The sequence below is a fragment of the Myxocyprinus asiaticus genome, chromosome 42 (genome assembly GCF_019703515.2).
Source record: "Myxocyprinus asiaticus isolate MX2 ecotype Aquarium Trade chromosome 42, UBuf_Myxa_2, whole genome shotgun sequence".
Taxonomy (NCBI): domain Eukaryota; kingdom Metazoa; phylum Chordata; class Actinopteri; order Cypriniformes; family Catostomidae; genus Myxocyprinus; species Myxocyprinus asiaticus.
Window position 1 is genome coordinate 24,921,328 of NC_059385.1, and position 15,439 is coordinate 24,936,766.

Consider the following 15,439-nt stretch of genomic DNA (forward strand, 5'->3'; position numbering starts at 1 on the left):
CTCCTCCCTGCCCAGTAGGTGCCGAAATGCACAAAGAATGTGAATGTGAAAGTGGAGATTTACAGTAAAAAGGACTTAAATATTGATCTGTTTCTCACCCACACCTATCATTTTGCTTCTGAAAACATGGATTTAACCACTGGAGTCGTATGAATTACTTTTATGCTGCCTTTATGTGCTTTTTGGAGCTTTAAAGTTTTGGACACCATCCACTTGAATTGTATGGACCAACAGAGCTGAGATATTCTACTAAAAATATTCATTTGTGTTCTGCAGAAGAAACAAAGTCATCTGGGATGGCATGAGGGTGAGTCAATGGTGAGAGAATTTTCATTTTTCATTGAACTGTCCCTTTAAGAAAACATCACACCACAGAGCAAGTGTAAGACTGCAGCACTAGCGTGAAATTCCAGATCTGAAGCATCCACATTCTGATAGAAGTGTGCTGAATGTTTGAGCATGATGTCTGTTTTATCTCTTTATGCCCAACACACAGCAAAGACAAGGCTAGTAAAGCATTACATTTATAAGTGCTTGAGTGAAGCACTTGAATTTTGCTGGTTAGTGGTAGCCTAGGGGTTAAGATTGTCAGTTTAATCCCAGATATGACCTGTCAGCTGTAGTTACTTAGACCATGTCCAAAATATAGGATGAAAATTCCCCAGAAAACGTGTCCACACATGGTTAAACTAGATTTCAGGTAGTATATAAATAAGACGCAGGTTTTTGCACCACTGTGTTGTACATTTGCGTACAGTTGAAATTACAAACACTATCTGTATGCTGTGCTAACATGTAAATGCCACAATAGATTAGATTGATGGGTTTGTTGGCATGGAGTTCACTCTGCATGTGAATGCAACCAACAATTCCGTTGTCTGTCCTCTCCTGCCCCTGAAAAGAGAATGAGGTCAAACAAATGCACTTTAAACACTGGTTGGAGGCACTAATTAAAAAAAAAAAAAGACATAAATTAGATGTAAATAGGGTTTAACAGATGGCTACAGAGGTAAGAAAGAGCTTGAATGAGACCGAATGACAAATGTAGAAGAAAAGTACTGGAGGAAAAAGGAAGATGAAAGAGAGAGAAGGCAGATGACAAATAATCACATATCAATATATGTTAATACCAAACCTGTCTGTCAAAGGACAAATCATAGATTAACAGACCCAATTTCAGTCATAACCCAATTTTGACCAAATGTGTAGTTATCCCATTTTGGCTTTTGTAGAATATTACAGTCCAGTGCGACACATTTTGCCATCACGTTTGTCGATTTGTCCAAGGTAAACTTAGGGCCGTTCACACAGAACACATTCTGTCAGCAATATGTTTTAATTGTTAGTCTCTGTAGTAGGGATGTGCCACAGTGGTCAACTAATCTAGTCATCCAACAACTGCCAAGCTGACTAGGGGGATCGACTACTAACAAGAAAATTTTTGTGGTGGTTTAATGGCAGACGCAATTCTCAAATTAATAGAGAGACACAAAATAATAAAAGTGAATAATAGTCAGCACAGTAAAACATTCTGCAAGAAGTTTTGTGTCTTTAATGCTTTAAATTTAGTCCATTTATGCACCACTGCTGTTTCAGCCATCAAAGCACAGCATCAACAAAACATTACAAGACGATCACTGTCGATCATTAAATCATCTGCTGTAAGGGATTCTCCCATATTTGTGAGGAACTGATATTAAAGTGTTGTGTTCATTCTGTCTGACACAGGTTTTAAACTGCTTGATGTCGTGAACTACATGTGTACCCACATCATTATCTTGCAGTTCTGCGCTTTTGTATGCGCAGCGAGGATCACCCTGATCACATTGAAGTGCATCATTCTGCATTCAGGATACGCATAAGCGGTTTTGTGCCACTCTGTATTGCCTTTCATAATTCTTACCTCTCTTACTTTGATAGTTTTGTACAATAAGATGTTATAGTTATATAGCATATATTTTAGATGAAAATACGTTAGTTATCATGTTAAAGTGCTTCGTTTAGCATCCGTATATCCCTCTGAAATGTGTCTGATCGGGGTCAAGTGAACATAACGCAGACATATTATACATTATTATACTTAACACGACTAGTCGACTCTAAATTATAGGCTGAAACTACTATGGAAAATGTTTGATGCTATTTAGAGAGCATGTTGGCAGTGGAAATAGACTCAACCAGCTTAAATCCTTAATACTTTTTATATAATTTAATAAACATCGAAATTAAATAAGTATCTAAAATGTAAAAAAAGTGCATGGTAACTACTGGGCCATTATTTAATATATTCGGCAACTTCCCAGCTCCATGGTTTTTAATTCTGTCAATGACTATTGCAATCGGCATCGGGCACTTGTCAGTCATCACCAATATCCAATTACATTGTCCAACCTTAGTTCACATGTGTTAGATGGTCTCATGCATCACTCCATGAGTCTGTAAAGTAGTTTTAGCATCTTGAGACCCTTGCATTGTTGCACTCTTTCTTACTGTTTTTTTATATGCAAGAATGTTTCCAGTGTGAACGGCTCCCCTCATTCTCTGCTGCCTTCACTCGATAAGTGTGATTTGTTTGGTCAGAGGGCATGATTAAAATACATTGACAGTCCTATAAAGAAGTGTTTCCCAAACTTTTTTGCCATCAGTACCCCCACAGCATTAGTAAAGCTCAAGTACCCCTTCATCGGCACAAAACCAAAGATGTGGACCAAAGGCTAAATATAATTTAATGTTATCATTAATATTCTAATAGAGGAAGTTGCTGGTTATGATGGTTACTTAACAAAATAAATAAAAACAAAACTGGGCCTTATAAGCCATGAAACTCGCAAGTAGAGCAGACAAGTGCTGATATTTATACAGAGGACCTTTTAACTTGGTATAAAATATTTTATCATTCATTTTTCATCATTTTGGTAATTTTTGTAGACAGTATATATATATATATATATATATATATATATATATATATAATTTTTAGGCCTATGTGTTTTTGTTTATATGCAGTATTTGTACTGTTTACAAGCATTAACATTGATATGTTGAACCAGTGCTAAAACGGTTCTGTCTCTTTAAGACCACTGGCTGTTCAGCATTTTGATTTGGTGGATGAGCTCAATGAAGAGAGTGAAGTCACAAGGATTCTTTATAAGAATTAAATGTTCCTTTTTGGCGTTTTGATCACAACTGACTGTAGAGAACAGAAATGATATTAAAAGAGATATTATCAATGACTAATGGATTCCGTGGATCTTGTCTTTGGACACACACATTAAACGGAATGAGTCAAACCAAACTTTTACTCTCAACACGTATTTAAAGGATCTCTGTGCTGAACGTTGCATATTAAAAGATCGATCTTGGGATTTTAAGAATAGATAACAAGATTGTTTAAAGGAAGATCACGATTAATCTGGAAATCTATATTGTTACCAAGCCATAATCCCTATCATTTTTATTTAAAGGTGCACTCAGTAACTTTTTGCTCATGTCATCTTGGACTTACAGTGACACCTAGTGGTGTGGATGCAGCATCATTCAAATCAACAGTTTTCAGTTACAGAAGCCATTGTAGAAATTCACTATTCACAATCAACCATGATTAATTTAATCCAAGAGTGAAAGTGTCCAATGACAGGATGGTTACTGAGATTAAGCGAGTAGTATTCAGCTGGTCATGTGATTCTAAGATGGAAGCCCCCATGAGGGTGCCCCTGCCCCATGTAGAATAAAAGAGCTTTTATAAGGTTACTGATATGACTATAGTCCTCATCTCATGTGAGTGGTCATAATTTTATTCATGTTTCAAAATTACAATTTGTTTCTTTAGGAGTCAAACTTTTTTAATGGGGAAAATATTACTGAGTGTGCCTTAAAAGTCATACATTTTGTTTTACAGGTTAAACAAAGCAAAATCCAGTTATTTTTGCATACCCCCTGGCACCAGTTTACAGTGTATCCCTCGGGTACATGTACCCCCGGTTGGGAATCACTGCACTAAAGAACAGATAATAACAGATTTGAAAACAATGACGAACAGAGTTGTCAGGGGTGGTTCTAGGGGGGACCCCGGGGGAGCCAGTGCCCCTTTGTCAATAGGCCTGGCCCCTCCAGTGGCACCCCTAAATTGGAGTGGTAGAATTTTAAAAGTGGTATTCTCATTTTCCATCCCACTGAGAGTTCAGTGAACCCACATCATAATAAATAGACCAATCAAATTATATTTAAACAAAACATCAATGCATTATGACTGCAATTTAGCAGGCTAAAGTTTAATATAAGTTCATTATTTATTAAATATTTGCTTATGGTTCATAAGAGATCCTCTGAAAAGTCCACACACTGTGCTAAAATGTCACTGGTGTCTGGATCTTGTTCAATGCAACTGCCTTGCATGTTCTGTCCTAATCACTGTTATCACTTTGTAAATTGTATGCATAACTTACACTTTAATTGAATTAATTATTGAATGAAAACTTGGACACCTCTGACACTGTGGGTGGAATTTGCAGATGGTCCAACGTTGACCATTTGAGTTCAATGTTTTATGCCTGTATGATATAGTCATATATCATTTAACCTTATTGTGCTAATGATATCTTTGTCAAATTGTCTGCTCCAGAGTATGGGAGGATATACAGGACTAAAGAGCGCAGGTAGGAGAAACTGAATGTCAAACGAATAATGAGCCAGCAACTTCTGGATATAAGGTTGAAGTTCAGCGTTAGTTTCGCATCTTTGGACCTGCCAGCTCCAGTTTCAGTTCTATTTAATGTGGATTATACGTGCTGGTGTAAATGTAAGTGTAAGTTAAGTTACTCTTATAGCGCAATTTCCCACTTTATGATCACGAAACCCGATCTGGATCTGATTTTCTGCCTTATTGAATGTACCTGAGCCCAACTCGTTAGAGATCGCTCTTATTTGACATGCATTCATTATAAAATATTTTTTTGTATGTGTATCTGTCAGGTTTTCATTTCTGGAACAATATACAGTACATACTTATGTAATTTATAATGAGGCATTTTTTCCACTGTCTTTAATTTAATGTTTTGCACTGTACAATGCCGAAACAAGACAAATGTAGCACAACAAGTTTGGCAAAACAAACAATAAAGCGACTCAGCATGCGGGAACAGATGTAAAGAAACAGGTATGAAGAAACAGCGGCTAGCGTTATACAGGGCCACACCGCACCTGCAATGGCAAATTCATTATGAATACACTTAAAAAACATAAAATAATTTGGAACCCTTTATAAACCTCACCACATCAGTGCACTTCAACCTAATAATATATACAGATTAATGTTGGCACTGTTGGGTACAGGTGCAAGAATAAAAAGCAAACGTGCAACTAACCGGGAGAGAGAGAAAAAGAGTTGATCCTGCTGCTTTTTTTGCAAACACAATGCAAGAGAAGCACTAAATAGTTTATAGGTTTATCAATCAAATCAAATACTTAATGCGCAGCACACCAGTCACAAGGGAGAGGCACACATGTGCCCAATAATGGAGAACTGAGCTTATAGCAACTGCATTCTCTAATAAGAGGCGCACATCAATCGTGCTCAATAAGGAATGCACAGACACTGACAGATATAATAATGATAAAAAAAACACATTAAAGCCATCTTATTGGTCACTTATAATTATGATGCATGCAACTTTTTAAAACTCATAGTAATTGAGATAGATATATGCATTTAAAAATTCACTTGTTACACTTTACCATTTAAAATGAACTAGTGAATTTAAAAATGTGCTAAAAAATGATTAAAAGAATCTTAAAGGAAATGGTGACCATTTGCAAGACCTGTACATGCAGATTATAGCCTACTGATTAAATCCTAACCTAAAATCTTGATATAGCCTATCATTCATTTTACCCAATAATGTTACTGCATTAGTCATTCTAAAGAACAGCATGGTAACATGGCTTAAAGTTTGTGGGTAAAACCAGTATGTTAGGGTGTATTGAATAGTTGAAACATTTGTCATGAGCCTGTTTGTTTATATATTTTAATTTTTAATTTTTTTACTCAGATTTGGTGAATCTTTGGTTGTCTTAAAAAATTGCATGTCTGCAAATATTAAAACAGCAAAGTATGTTTTATATGTGTACAGGGGACATTTAAGGTATAATACAGTTGCCCCCCCCCCCAGTCAAAATGGTCTAGAACTGCCCCTAGAAATTGTTACCTGAAGTTGTGCATGAACTGTCTGAATTTGTCAGCTCTCTGGGAAAGAGGCACCACAATGTTAATTGGCATGTTGGCCGTCTCCACAAGCTCACTCTTCACTTTTATGAGGGGGCCGAAGGGCCGAAAGAGAACCAGCCTGCGGAACTCCTGCTTTTGCTCACCATGGAAGGTCAGCTCGTACAGTGTGCCTTTGTCCTTTTCTGTGCGTGCGATGCCTGCAGCCATAAGAAGATATTGAGAACTGTGAAGAAAAGGAATGATTTTCCCAAACACCCACAAGGACACACTCACATGCACAAGCAATTCAAAAAATCAAAGAAAAATGAAGCTCAAGGACAAATGGCACTAAGATAAACACACAAATGTACAATGGCAGAAAGGCACGTGCATACTGCATACACATGTAGATGGAAAAAGAGACTTTCAAAGCAACCACTAGCACTCAAAACCTTTCACAGATCCTTTGATGACAGAGGTTGCTCTTTCATAGCTCACAAGTTGCAAGTATAGCTCAGTTACTCTATGTTTCGTGTAGATTTCGACTTTGTCTCAGATGTTTGCGTTGAGATGGCAGGGGCACCAGGGCATCTGAGGCTTTAGTAAGGGCTAACATCCCTGGCTATAACATTTCTGCACTCATAGGCCATGAAAGCATCTGGAAGGTGGTCATTCATGGAGACTGTGATAAACAAGATTTCACTTAGTAATTTCATGCTGCTGCAAAACATTCACAAAGTGATCCAAATAAACCCTTCAGATAGATCCGTACTGTACAGCATCAAATGTTATTTCGTTCAGGTTCTATATCTCTTTTGATGGAGCTATAAAAGGTACAATGACTCTGGTTTAGAGCGAAAAATCTCACGAAAGGTTTGCATGAAACATTCCCATTATAAGTTCATTCATTTTGAGGCAACAAAAATTTCACAGCTTCATTACCTTCGGTAGAACTTTAACAGCCATTTTGTAGTTTACTTGACTGGTGATAAAATTGTATTATGATCTACAGTAGGAGGTTAGCTTTCTCCCAAAGAGCATCTGCAAAACTAGATTTAAAAAATAATTTATTTAGAAAATGTGTGAGTTTTGCTTGCCCATGCACACCTCCACATTGCTTTGCAGTTGCTAGGGTGTTCTAGAATGTTGTTGGGGTGTTGTTAGGTGGTTGCTATGGTGTTTTGGGTGGTTTCAAGGGTGTTGCTATCAGCCCATGTCAAAAGAGCCCACCCATAAGTCTCTTTTTGATCTTCTGGTTTCTAGAAATGGCTTGGGTTCATCTGTCAATGTAAGTATATGCAAGTTGTTTGCCTCTTTTATCATCTGCCAGGTGAAAATTATAAGTCTGATCACTTAGAAAAGTAATAGCACATAGACACACTTGACAAGCCAAACAATCTGAGGTACAATTCTTGCCTGTAGCTCAGTTATGCTGAAGTTTAGTGTTTGGCTTTGTTCAAATAGCTAATCTTAAAGATGCACCCAGTACATTTTTCCCCATTTAAAAAGTTTTACTCCTAAAGAAATTACATGTACAAAATTATGACCACTCGCATGAGATGAAGACTCTAGTCATATCAGTAACCTTATAAAAGCTGTTTTATCCTACATGGGGCTGGAGCACCCTAAAGGGGGCTGCCATTTTAGAATCACATGACCACCCGAATACTACTCGCTTAAACTCAGTAACCGTTATGTTATTGGACACTTTCACTCTTGGATTAAATTAATCATGGCTGATTGTGAATAGTGAATTTCTACAATGGCTTCTGTAACTGAAAACTATTGTGTTTGAATGATGCTGCATCCACACCACTAGTTGTCACAGTAAATCCAAGATGACACAAGCAAAAAGTTAGTGAGTGCACCTTTAAGAATGAGTAATAGCAATAGTGATGCTTGTTTTAGCAAGCTCAACTATTAAGCAAGAACTATTATCATCAAATGTCCAATCCATTTTGCGCATATTCTATACAGTACATATAATGCATTTATGGTAAAATCTCATTAGGGCAGTGATTTGAATCAATACAAGCTTTAACAGCTAAGACATCAAAGCCTGCTGGCTTTAATCAACCTCACTGAAAAACTAGCTACGGTAAATAAGAAACAACAGTTATGGACTTGCACAACATAATCATGTGAGTTATCTAATATCGGTAACATAAGATCAGGGTAGAGATGCCCTTTTCGAGTGCTCTGGGATCTTCCATCCTCCCTAAACCAGATAGTGGTACCACAATATTGGTCTGGGTAAAGGAGCCATATACAGTTAGCCAACAGAGATAATGGGCTCAGGAAAATGGGAGAGAGACAAGTATCCCTCTAGAGACGGGTGGGAGAGTAATTTTGTGGCTAGAAAAGATATGCTTTCTATAAACATAATCCTGTTTGCTGAAGCTCTGTTTAGGACGTAACAGTCAAAATTTCTGTGATTTTCCATGACCAACAATATTATTCCTATTTAGAGTTAGCAAGACAGCTGAGTAAATTGACATTGTGTCTGGACACGAAGTTGTAAGTCTTGTTCAGAGCAGACAAGCAGTTTAAGAACTGCTTGCACCCTTTGGCTGAGATATGGCCTTGGCTGTCTTTAGATTCTCTAAGAGCTCTCTGCTCTTGCTGTGAGTAGGGTGGGTCAATTCAATTATACAATCGAATAAAAGCTCTGTGCAGGCTCAAATTATGAAGAAATGGTGTGCTATTTAAAGGCGCACTAAGTAACTTTTTCCACTGTAATAAAAGTTTCAGCCAGTGAAACATAAACAAAAAAGCTGCTAATATATGCTACTGTAATTAAAGTAAGTCTCACCTTAACCTTACCTAACTTGTTAATTAAATTTACCTGAATGCTCTTTTGAATATTTGTGTGCAAACATATGCAAATTTCATCATGACCCCAATTTCTAGCCTTCCCGTTTCAAGTGCAGAGGACACAGCTATTTATGACTGAAAAGGTGCATGGCAACATGAATAATGTATTTCCTGTATAAACACAGGGATGCGTCACTTTCACTCAAGAGGAATGGCAGAGATGACACAGGTCTTAATGTACAGCAGATGTGTTCATTAACTACAGCCATCATAACTCACAGGACCATCAGGTTCCCCTTCTGTCACTCACTCGACGTTGTGTCGATGTAGTGACACTAGGGGTCGCCCTTGGAAGCCCCAAACACCTCAGATCTTTGAGAAAAGGCCAATGAAAATTGGCGAGTGGAATTTGCATGCCACTTCCCCGGACATACGGGTATAAAAGGAGCTGGCTCGCAACCACTCATTCAGATTTATTCTTCGGAGCCGAGCGGTTGTGTGTCAACAAGCTGTCTTCCACTACCGGTCCATTCACCTCCCAAGAAGCGTTTGCTGTTGGATATATGGTGCATTCCAGTGGCTTTTCTCTCCTTCTGCACAGATCTGTGCAGATTACGCCCCTGGGCGCTTCGACAGCGCTAAGAGAGTTTATATTCCTGCAAAGAGTATATTTTCTCTATTAGAGCAAACACATTGACGTGAACGTCTTTTTAAAGACGCACCTTTTCCAAGATGCCTTTCCGTCTTTGTGTGATTCCTGGATGCGGTCGCTATCTCTCCGCTTCCAACGGCCACAGGCACTGCCTCACGTGTCTGGGTCGTAAACACACTGAGGCACCGTTTGTGGATGGTTCATGTACTCATTGCGAGAATATGACCATGGCAACATTGCAGTCGCGGCTTTCCTTCTTCCGGGGGAAAGCCACTCTAGCCGCCCCCTGCGCCGTGCCTTCTACCTCCGGGCACGAGGCCGGCCCGTCTGGCACTGGAGACAATTTGGGGGCTTCAATGGGCGCGGCTCCACCAGGTAAATCCCCGTGGACCTCCTATTCCCCAGCATGCTCGTTTGCCCCTGGTGATTTCCGAGAGGAGTCCAGCTCACCCCAGGGTCATTTTAGTGTCCCTTTCAGAGCTCCGGAGCGGGATGAGTGCTCGATCGCTGCATCGGAGAGCATACTAGCGATATCAGATGCCGAGGACTCGACTGGGCTGCCTCCTTCGGGTCAGCCCGCCCAGTCTGAGGCTGATGGCGAGATGACCGCTATGCTTGCCCGGGCTGCCGCGTGTGTCGGGTTGGAGTGGAACCTTCCACCCTCCCCTGAGCCCTCACGGATTGGTTCCAAGGTTCGGGGCAATGCTCACAGCCACGCCCCTTGGTCCCTTTGTTCCCGGAAGTGCACGACGAGCTGACAAGGTCATGGAGGGCACCTTTTTCTGCCCGAAACCGACCTCCCAGCTCATCCGCTCTCACTACCCTTGATGGTGGGGCGGCCCACGGGTATACAGAGGTCCCTCAGGTGGATAAAGTGGTTGTGGTGAACCTGTGCCCGCAAAGCGCAGCCACCTGGCGGGATCGCCCAGCACTCCCTTCCAAGGCCTGTAGGACGACGTTGTCTTTGACGGCCAAAGCCTACAGCACCGCTGGTTCGAGACAAAGCGAGGCTCCTCGACGTGGCATCCCCTGCTCCCTCCCGCCGCGAGGCCCCACCCACAAGTATGTTAAATGCGATCGTCCCCTTAGTGCTCCTCGCCCGGAGCTTGGATGTGTGGCTAGCGCTTTCCAACCTGTCGCGGTGGTTGGCCAGGACCATCTGACTCGGCTACACAATTCAGTTCACCAGGCGCCCGCCCCGGTTCAGCGGCGTCCGCTTCACTTCGGTGAAGGTCGAGAACACCACCACCTTGCGTGTGGAGATCTCGACCCTTCTGCGCAAGGGCGCGATAGAGCCTGTCCCTCCAGCCGAGATGAAGAAAGGGTTTTACAGCCCTTACTTCATCGTACCGAAGAAAGGCGGTGGGTTGCGGCCAATCTTGGACCTGCGAGTTCTGAACCGGGCCTTGCACAGACTCCCGGTCAAGATGCTGACGCCAAAGCACATTTTGACCGGCATCAAGATTGGTTCGCGGTGGTAGACCTGAAAGACGCGTACTTTAACGTCTCGGTTCTACCTCGACACAGACCCTTCCTATGGTTTGCTTTCGATGGCCGGGCATATCAGTACAAGGTCCTCCCCTTCGGCCTGTCCCTGTCCCCTCGCATCTTCACGAAAGTCGCAGAGGCAGCTCTTGCCCCGTTAAGGGAAGTGGGCGTCCACATTCACAACTACCTCGATGACAGGCTGATTCTAGCTCACTTTCGAGAGTTGCTGTGCGCACACAGGGACCTCGTGCTCAGGCACCTCAACCGGCTTGGGCTTCGGGTCAACTGGGAAAAGAGCAAGCTCTCCCCGGTTCAGAGCATCTCTTTTCTTGGCATGGAGTTAGACTCAGTCTCGATGATAGCGTGCCTCACGAGTGAGTACGCGTGGTCGGTGCTGAACTGCCTGAAGTCGTGTTACCTTCCCTCTGGGCAGGATGTGGTCTCCGCTGTTTGAGAGGTTCGACTTGAATTCCTCAGTAACACTTTAAACTAGAAAAGTCTCACTAGAATTGAAATCGGTCACATCAGTTTTGAGGTCTGTGCACCGCAATATTGAGGGTAGCCCGGTTGTGGCGCAAGTTGACGAGTCTGACAGGCAGTCGAGGAGGAAAGGAGATGCGCACACGCTGGTGAGATTCTCCGTCCGGTTGAATTTTTTTCTCAATACTGTAGATAAGCAAATGTACATGGTATGATAACCCCCAATTTTCATACTGTGGTATACCGTGAAACCGGTATACCGCTGCAACCCTACTCAAGGATGAATGATGAAAGCCTAAAATTTCCCATTAAATGGGAATCCTGACAGCTCTGAAAGTAAAATCCTTATTGTAGGCTTACAGTAGTAAGTCAGAGTATGCCAAGAATGCAGATTATTTATACACTGGCTCAATAATGGAATTTTCTTAATTTCTAATGGAAAATTAAGACATTTTCCATAGTGTACCTGGAAGACTAATGGTCCATTATTTTAAGTAAACACTTGGTCAGTGAGTTTGACTAAGTAATTAATGGTCCATTATTTAAAAAAAAAAACACTTTGTCAGTGAGATTGACTAAATAATTCTGGTATGACTGTGTAAACAGGTACTCTTACCTTCTATAAAGTCAGATGGTGTGTAGACTTTGCTGGCTTTTGTTTTGTCCCCTCCTTGATTTTGGGCATTAAGGGAATGCAGTGCACTCTCCACCACCTCGCCCAGCTCATCCTTACGATCCTTTCGCACTGGCTTTTCCTCAGGGTGACGGGTCAACCCCATTTCCAGCTGGTAGACACGCTGTAGCGTAAAGCTCTCAAAGGGCACCACGGCGTACTCGCTTGGCAGTCGTATGCCAGTGTGTACCTCAGCCCGGCTCAGCTGGCTGCGCAGGAACTCTTGCAGGTTAGTATGATTGTGGTCATCAGCCACGTCGCCCCCTGTGCCTTTCTCAACCATCTTCTCTAAAGAGTTTTGCATCCCTTTTAGTTGTTCGCTGCGTTCTTGGAGAGCCTCTTTAAGTTGAGCAATTTGTTTCTTCAAGCTGGCAATATGCTGCCGGTGCTGGTCTTCTCGCTCTTGTAGCAAGGCCTGGAACCCTTCCCGACTGGCTGGGCCAATGGGGGAACCTCCAACCCCACCTGGGTGGCTTGGACCACCTGCAATCCCAATCCCTCCAGCCCTAGGCAAGTGTTGCCCAGCAGTGGGTACATCAGTGTAGGGACTGCAAGTGATGACATAAAGAAGGGAAAGGCAACAGCATATCACCACTAACAGAACACCCACACGAGAGAGCCAGGCCAGTAGACCTCTCCGAAGCATCATAACTGACAACCTCAACAACAAGGTAGGAAGGATGACACAGTTCAATATAGTTGGGGCATCTCTGTGTCTCATTAAAAGACCTAAAGGTCAGCCAAAAGATGGCTACACCTGAGCAGCTTTGTTAAATCCACCAGTGTACTATATGTCTTTAATATAAAAGAGGAAGAACTGTTTCTGTTTTGTCTGTTGACTATCTTATCATATTTCCCAGCTGCAGCGCAAAAAGCAATATTTGTTTGAAATTTCACTGTCCATTCCCAATTCACCCTCTCTTTAAACTGCAGCCTGGCTCCTCATCCTCATCAAGTTAATTCCTCCTCTTCAGGGTCCTATTAACTCTCTGTCCAGTCAAACGAACAATTGGAGCAGTTCAGTAACAACGTGCACAAATCTCCATCTGGCAAAAATTGCTCATTCTTTTTGGAGGTAGAATGACAGACCCTTGAGAGAATGTTTGGAATGGATCCTCCATTCTACAGTGCTCCCGGTGACCCAAAAGAGAAAACCACTCACGGAATAAGGTTTAGCCATTAGAAGTCCCTAGCTATGGTCCATAAGCTTCTGGTAAAATGACTTTGGAGGCTGTTCATTGGCCATTCATTAATTTAAACTTCATATGACTATCCAGTGATGTAGAAAAACATTGTCGGCACAAGACCTTCATTGATGTTATCAGTAAGTGATTAGCAAGTAGTTTCCCACTGAGTATTTAGATGGGCTGAATGACTTCCTTAATCTATTTCAAGTCCTCTGTATGTTTCATCATCCATGGCTTCTGATCTTTATGGATCCATCTAGAAAAAGGCAGGAAAACAAAAAGATTAAACTGATTATGTTCTGTGTAGATAAAGGTCCCAGAATATCAACAATATGTTAATCAGTTAATGTGTATGTAAAGCAGCCTGACTCCAAATTATATAACAACTGATAGTTTGAAATTACCATAACACTAAACAGACAAAATAGGGATAAGAAGCATTAAGATGTTGAGAAGAAATGAGGGCACCATGGTGATTATACTTCTGAATATTTAATTTAATTTTAATTTCTATTTTATTTCAATATTTGTCATCTATGTTTAGTTTTCATGAGTTTTCACTCTGTGACAGTTTTTCCCATGTTTTCTAGTTTATTTAGATCTAGATTATTATATTATCTAGATTATTTTTAGCTTTTCAGTATATTTAATTTTTATTTTAGTTTGAATATTTTAGGTTAGTTCATTAACTAATTTAGTTTAAATATGGTTAACAGCATTACATTTCTTTGGGCCGTTTGTCTGGAGGCATTTTCATGCTTTGTGAAGGTGGGTTTCAAATCTTAGTGTATCAAAAACTGAACCTAAAATTTGTGGTCAATGTTCTATTATTTTAGTTATTATATTATATACTATTTGCCTACATTTGTCACGATCAGAGAATGAGGCTCAGAACCCAAAAGCAGAGTGAAAATAAACAGGGAATTTATTAATACTAAATAAATCAAAAACAAACCAAAACTCCCACAAGGGGGGAAAACAAACATAAACTACCCCGAAGGGGAAAAACACAAAGTAAATAATAAAGTTAAAAAAAAAAATGACACGGATGCACACAACAAAAACAAGACAGGACACCTGTGCGAGAGTTCGGCCACACACAAACCCGAAATCTCAGACCAAAGTGACCGAACTTCAGCACAACTTGAAGACAGCTCGCAACCCAGGCGTGCAACGCAAGGCACACCCGTGTTCGTGAGAGAAAGACATAAACTACTGACGTGAGTGCATGCTGCCAAGATGACATGAGCACGATGCACCCACGTCAATAAAAGACAGACTGAAACCGAACTAGACAGGAAGTCAGGATCCAGACACCATACTCCAGACATGAAACAAGACAGACCAAAGAGCGCACAGCAGGGAATACAACCGAATCCATGCGCTCACACAAAGACAGACAACGAAACACAAGACAGACATGGGACAATGATGCCACGGTCCATGTCAGACAAAAACCCAGACTGACTGAGTGACAGGACCATGACAGTACACCCCCACCCAAAGGGACACCTCCAGTGTCCGAAAACGAGAACATCAAACAATACACAAGACAGACAAAATGAGCACTAACATAAAACAAAAATCACAACAGAAAGGGAGGGAGGGAAGGGAGGGAAACTAAGGAGAGAACTTAAGGAAAGGGGTGGGGTCCGGTGGCCTGGGGGGAGGCCTCAGGGTGGAGGCAGGCTCTGGAGGCCTGGGAGGAGGCCTCAGGGAAAAGGTGGGGTCTGGCGGCCTGGGGGAAGGCCTCAGAGAACATGCGGGGTCTGGTGGCCTGGGAGGAGGCCTCAGGGCTGAGGAGGCACAGAACTGGGCGGCGGCCGCAAGACAGGGTTCAGGAGGGAGTAGCTCAGGGTGCAGAGCCGTGGAAGGCTTGGGCACTGGTCGTGGCAGGGGAATGGCCTCTGTGGCCGTGAATGCTGTCAAAGACTGGGGAACGG

The 15,439-nt window shown here is 41.7% G+C and overlaps 1 protein-coding gene across 3 annotated transcripts in view; it reads right to left on the reverse strand.

Moving 5' to 3' along the window:
• The window catches only part of LOC127432748 (chondroitin sulfate N-acetylgalactosaminyltransferase 1-like), a 73,665-nt gene that overhangs the window by 22,964 nt on the left and 35,262 nt on the right, over positions 1-15,439 (reverse strand). For all 3 annotated transcript variants that reach the window (XM_051684141.1, XM_051684142.1, XM_051684144.1), the window contains 2 exons: positions 12,253-13,752; positions 6,204-6,420 (listed from right to left, as the gene is read on the reverse strand). In XM_051684141.1, the coding sequence (XP_051540101.1) occupies positions 6,204-6,420; positions 12,253-13,030 (995 nt within the window). In that variant the 5' untranslated portion in view covers positions 13,031-13,752. The remainder of the gene's footprint in view (positions 1-6,203; positions 6,421-12,252; positions 13,753-15,439) is intronic.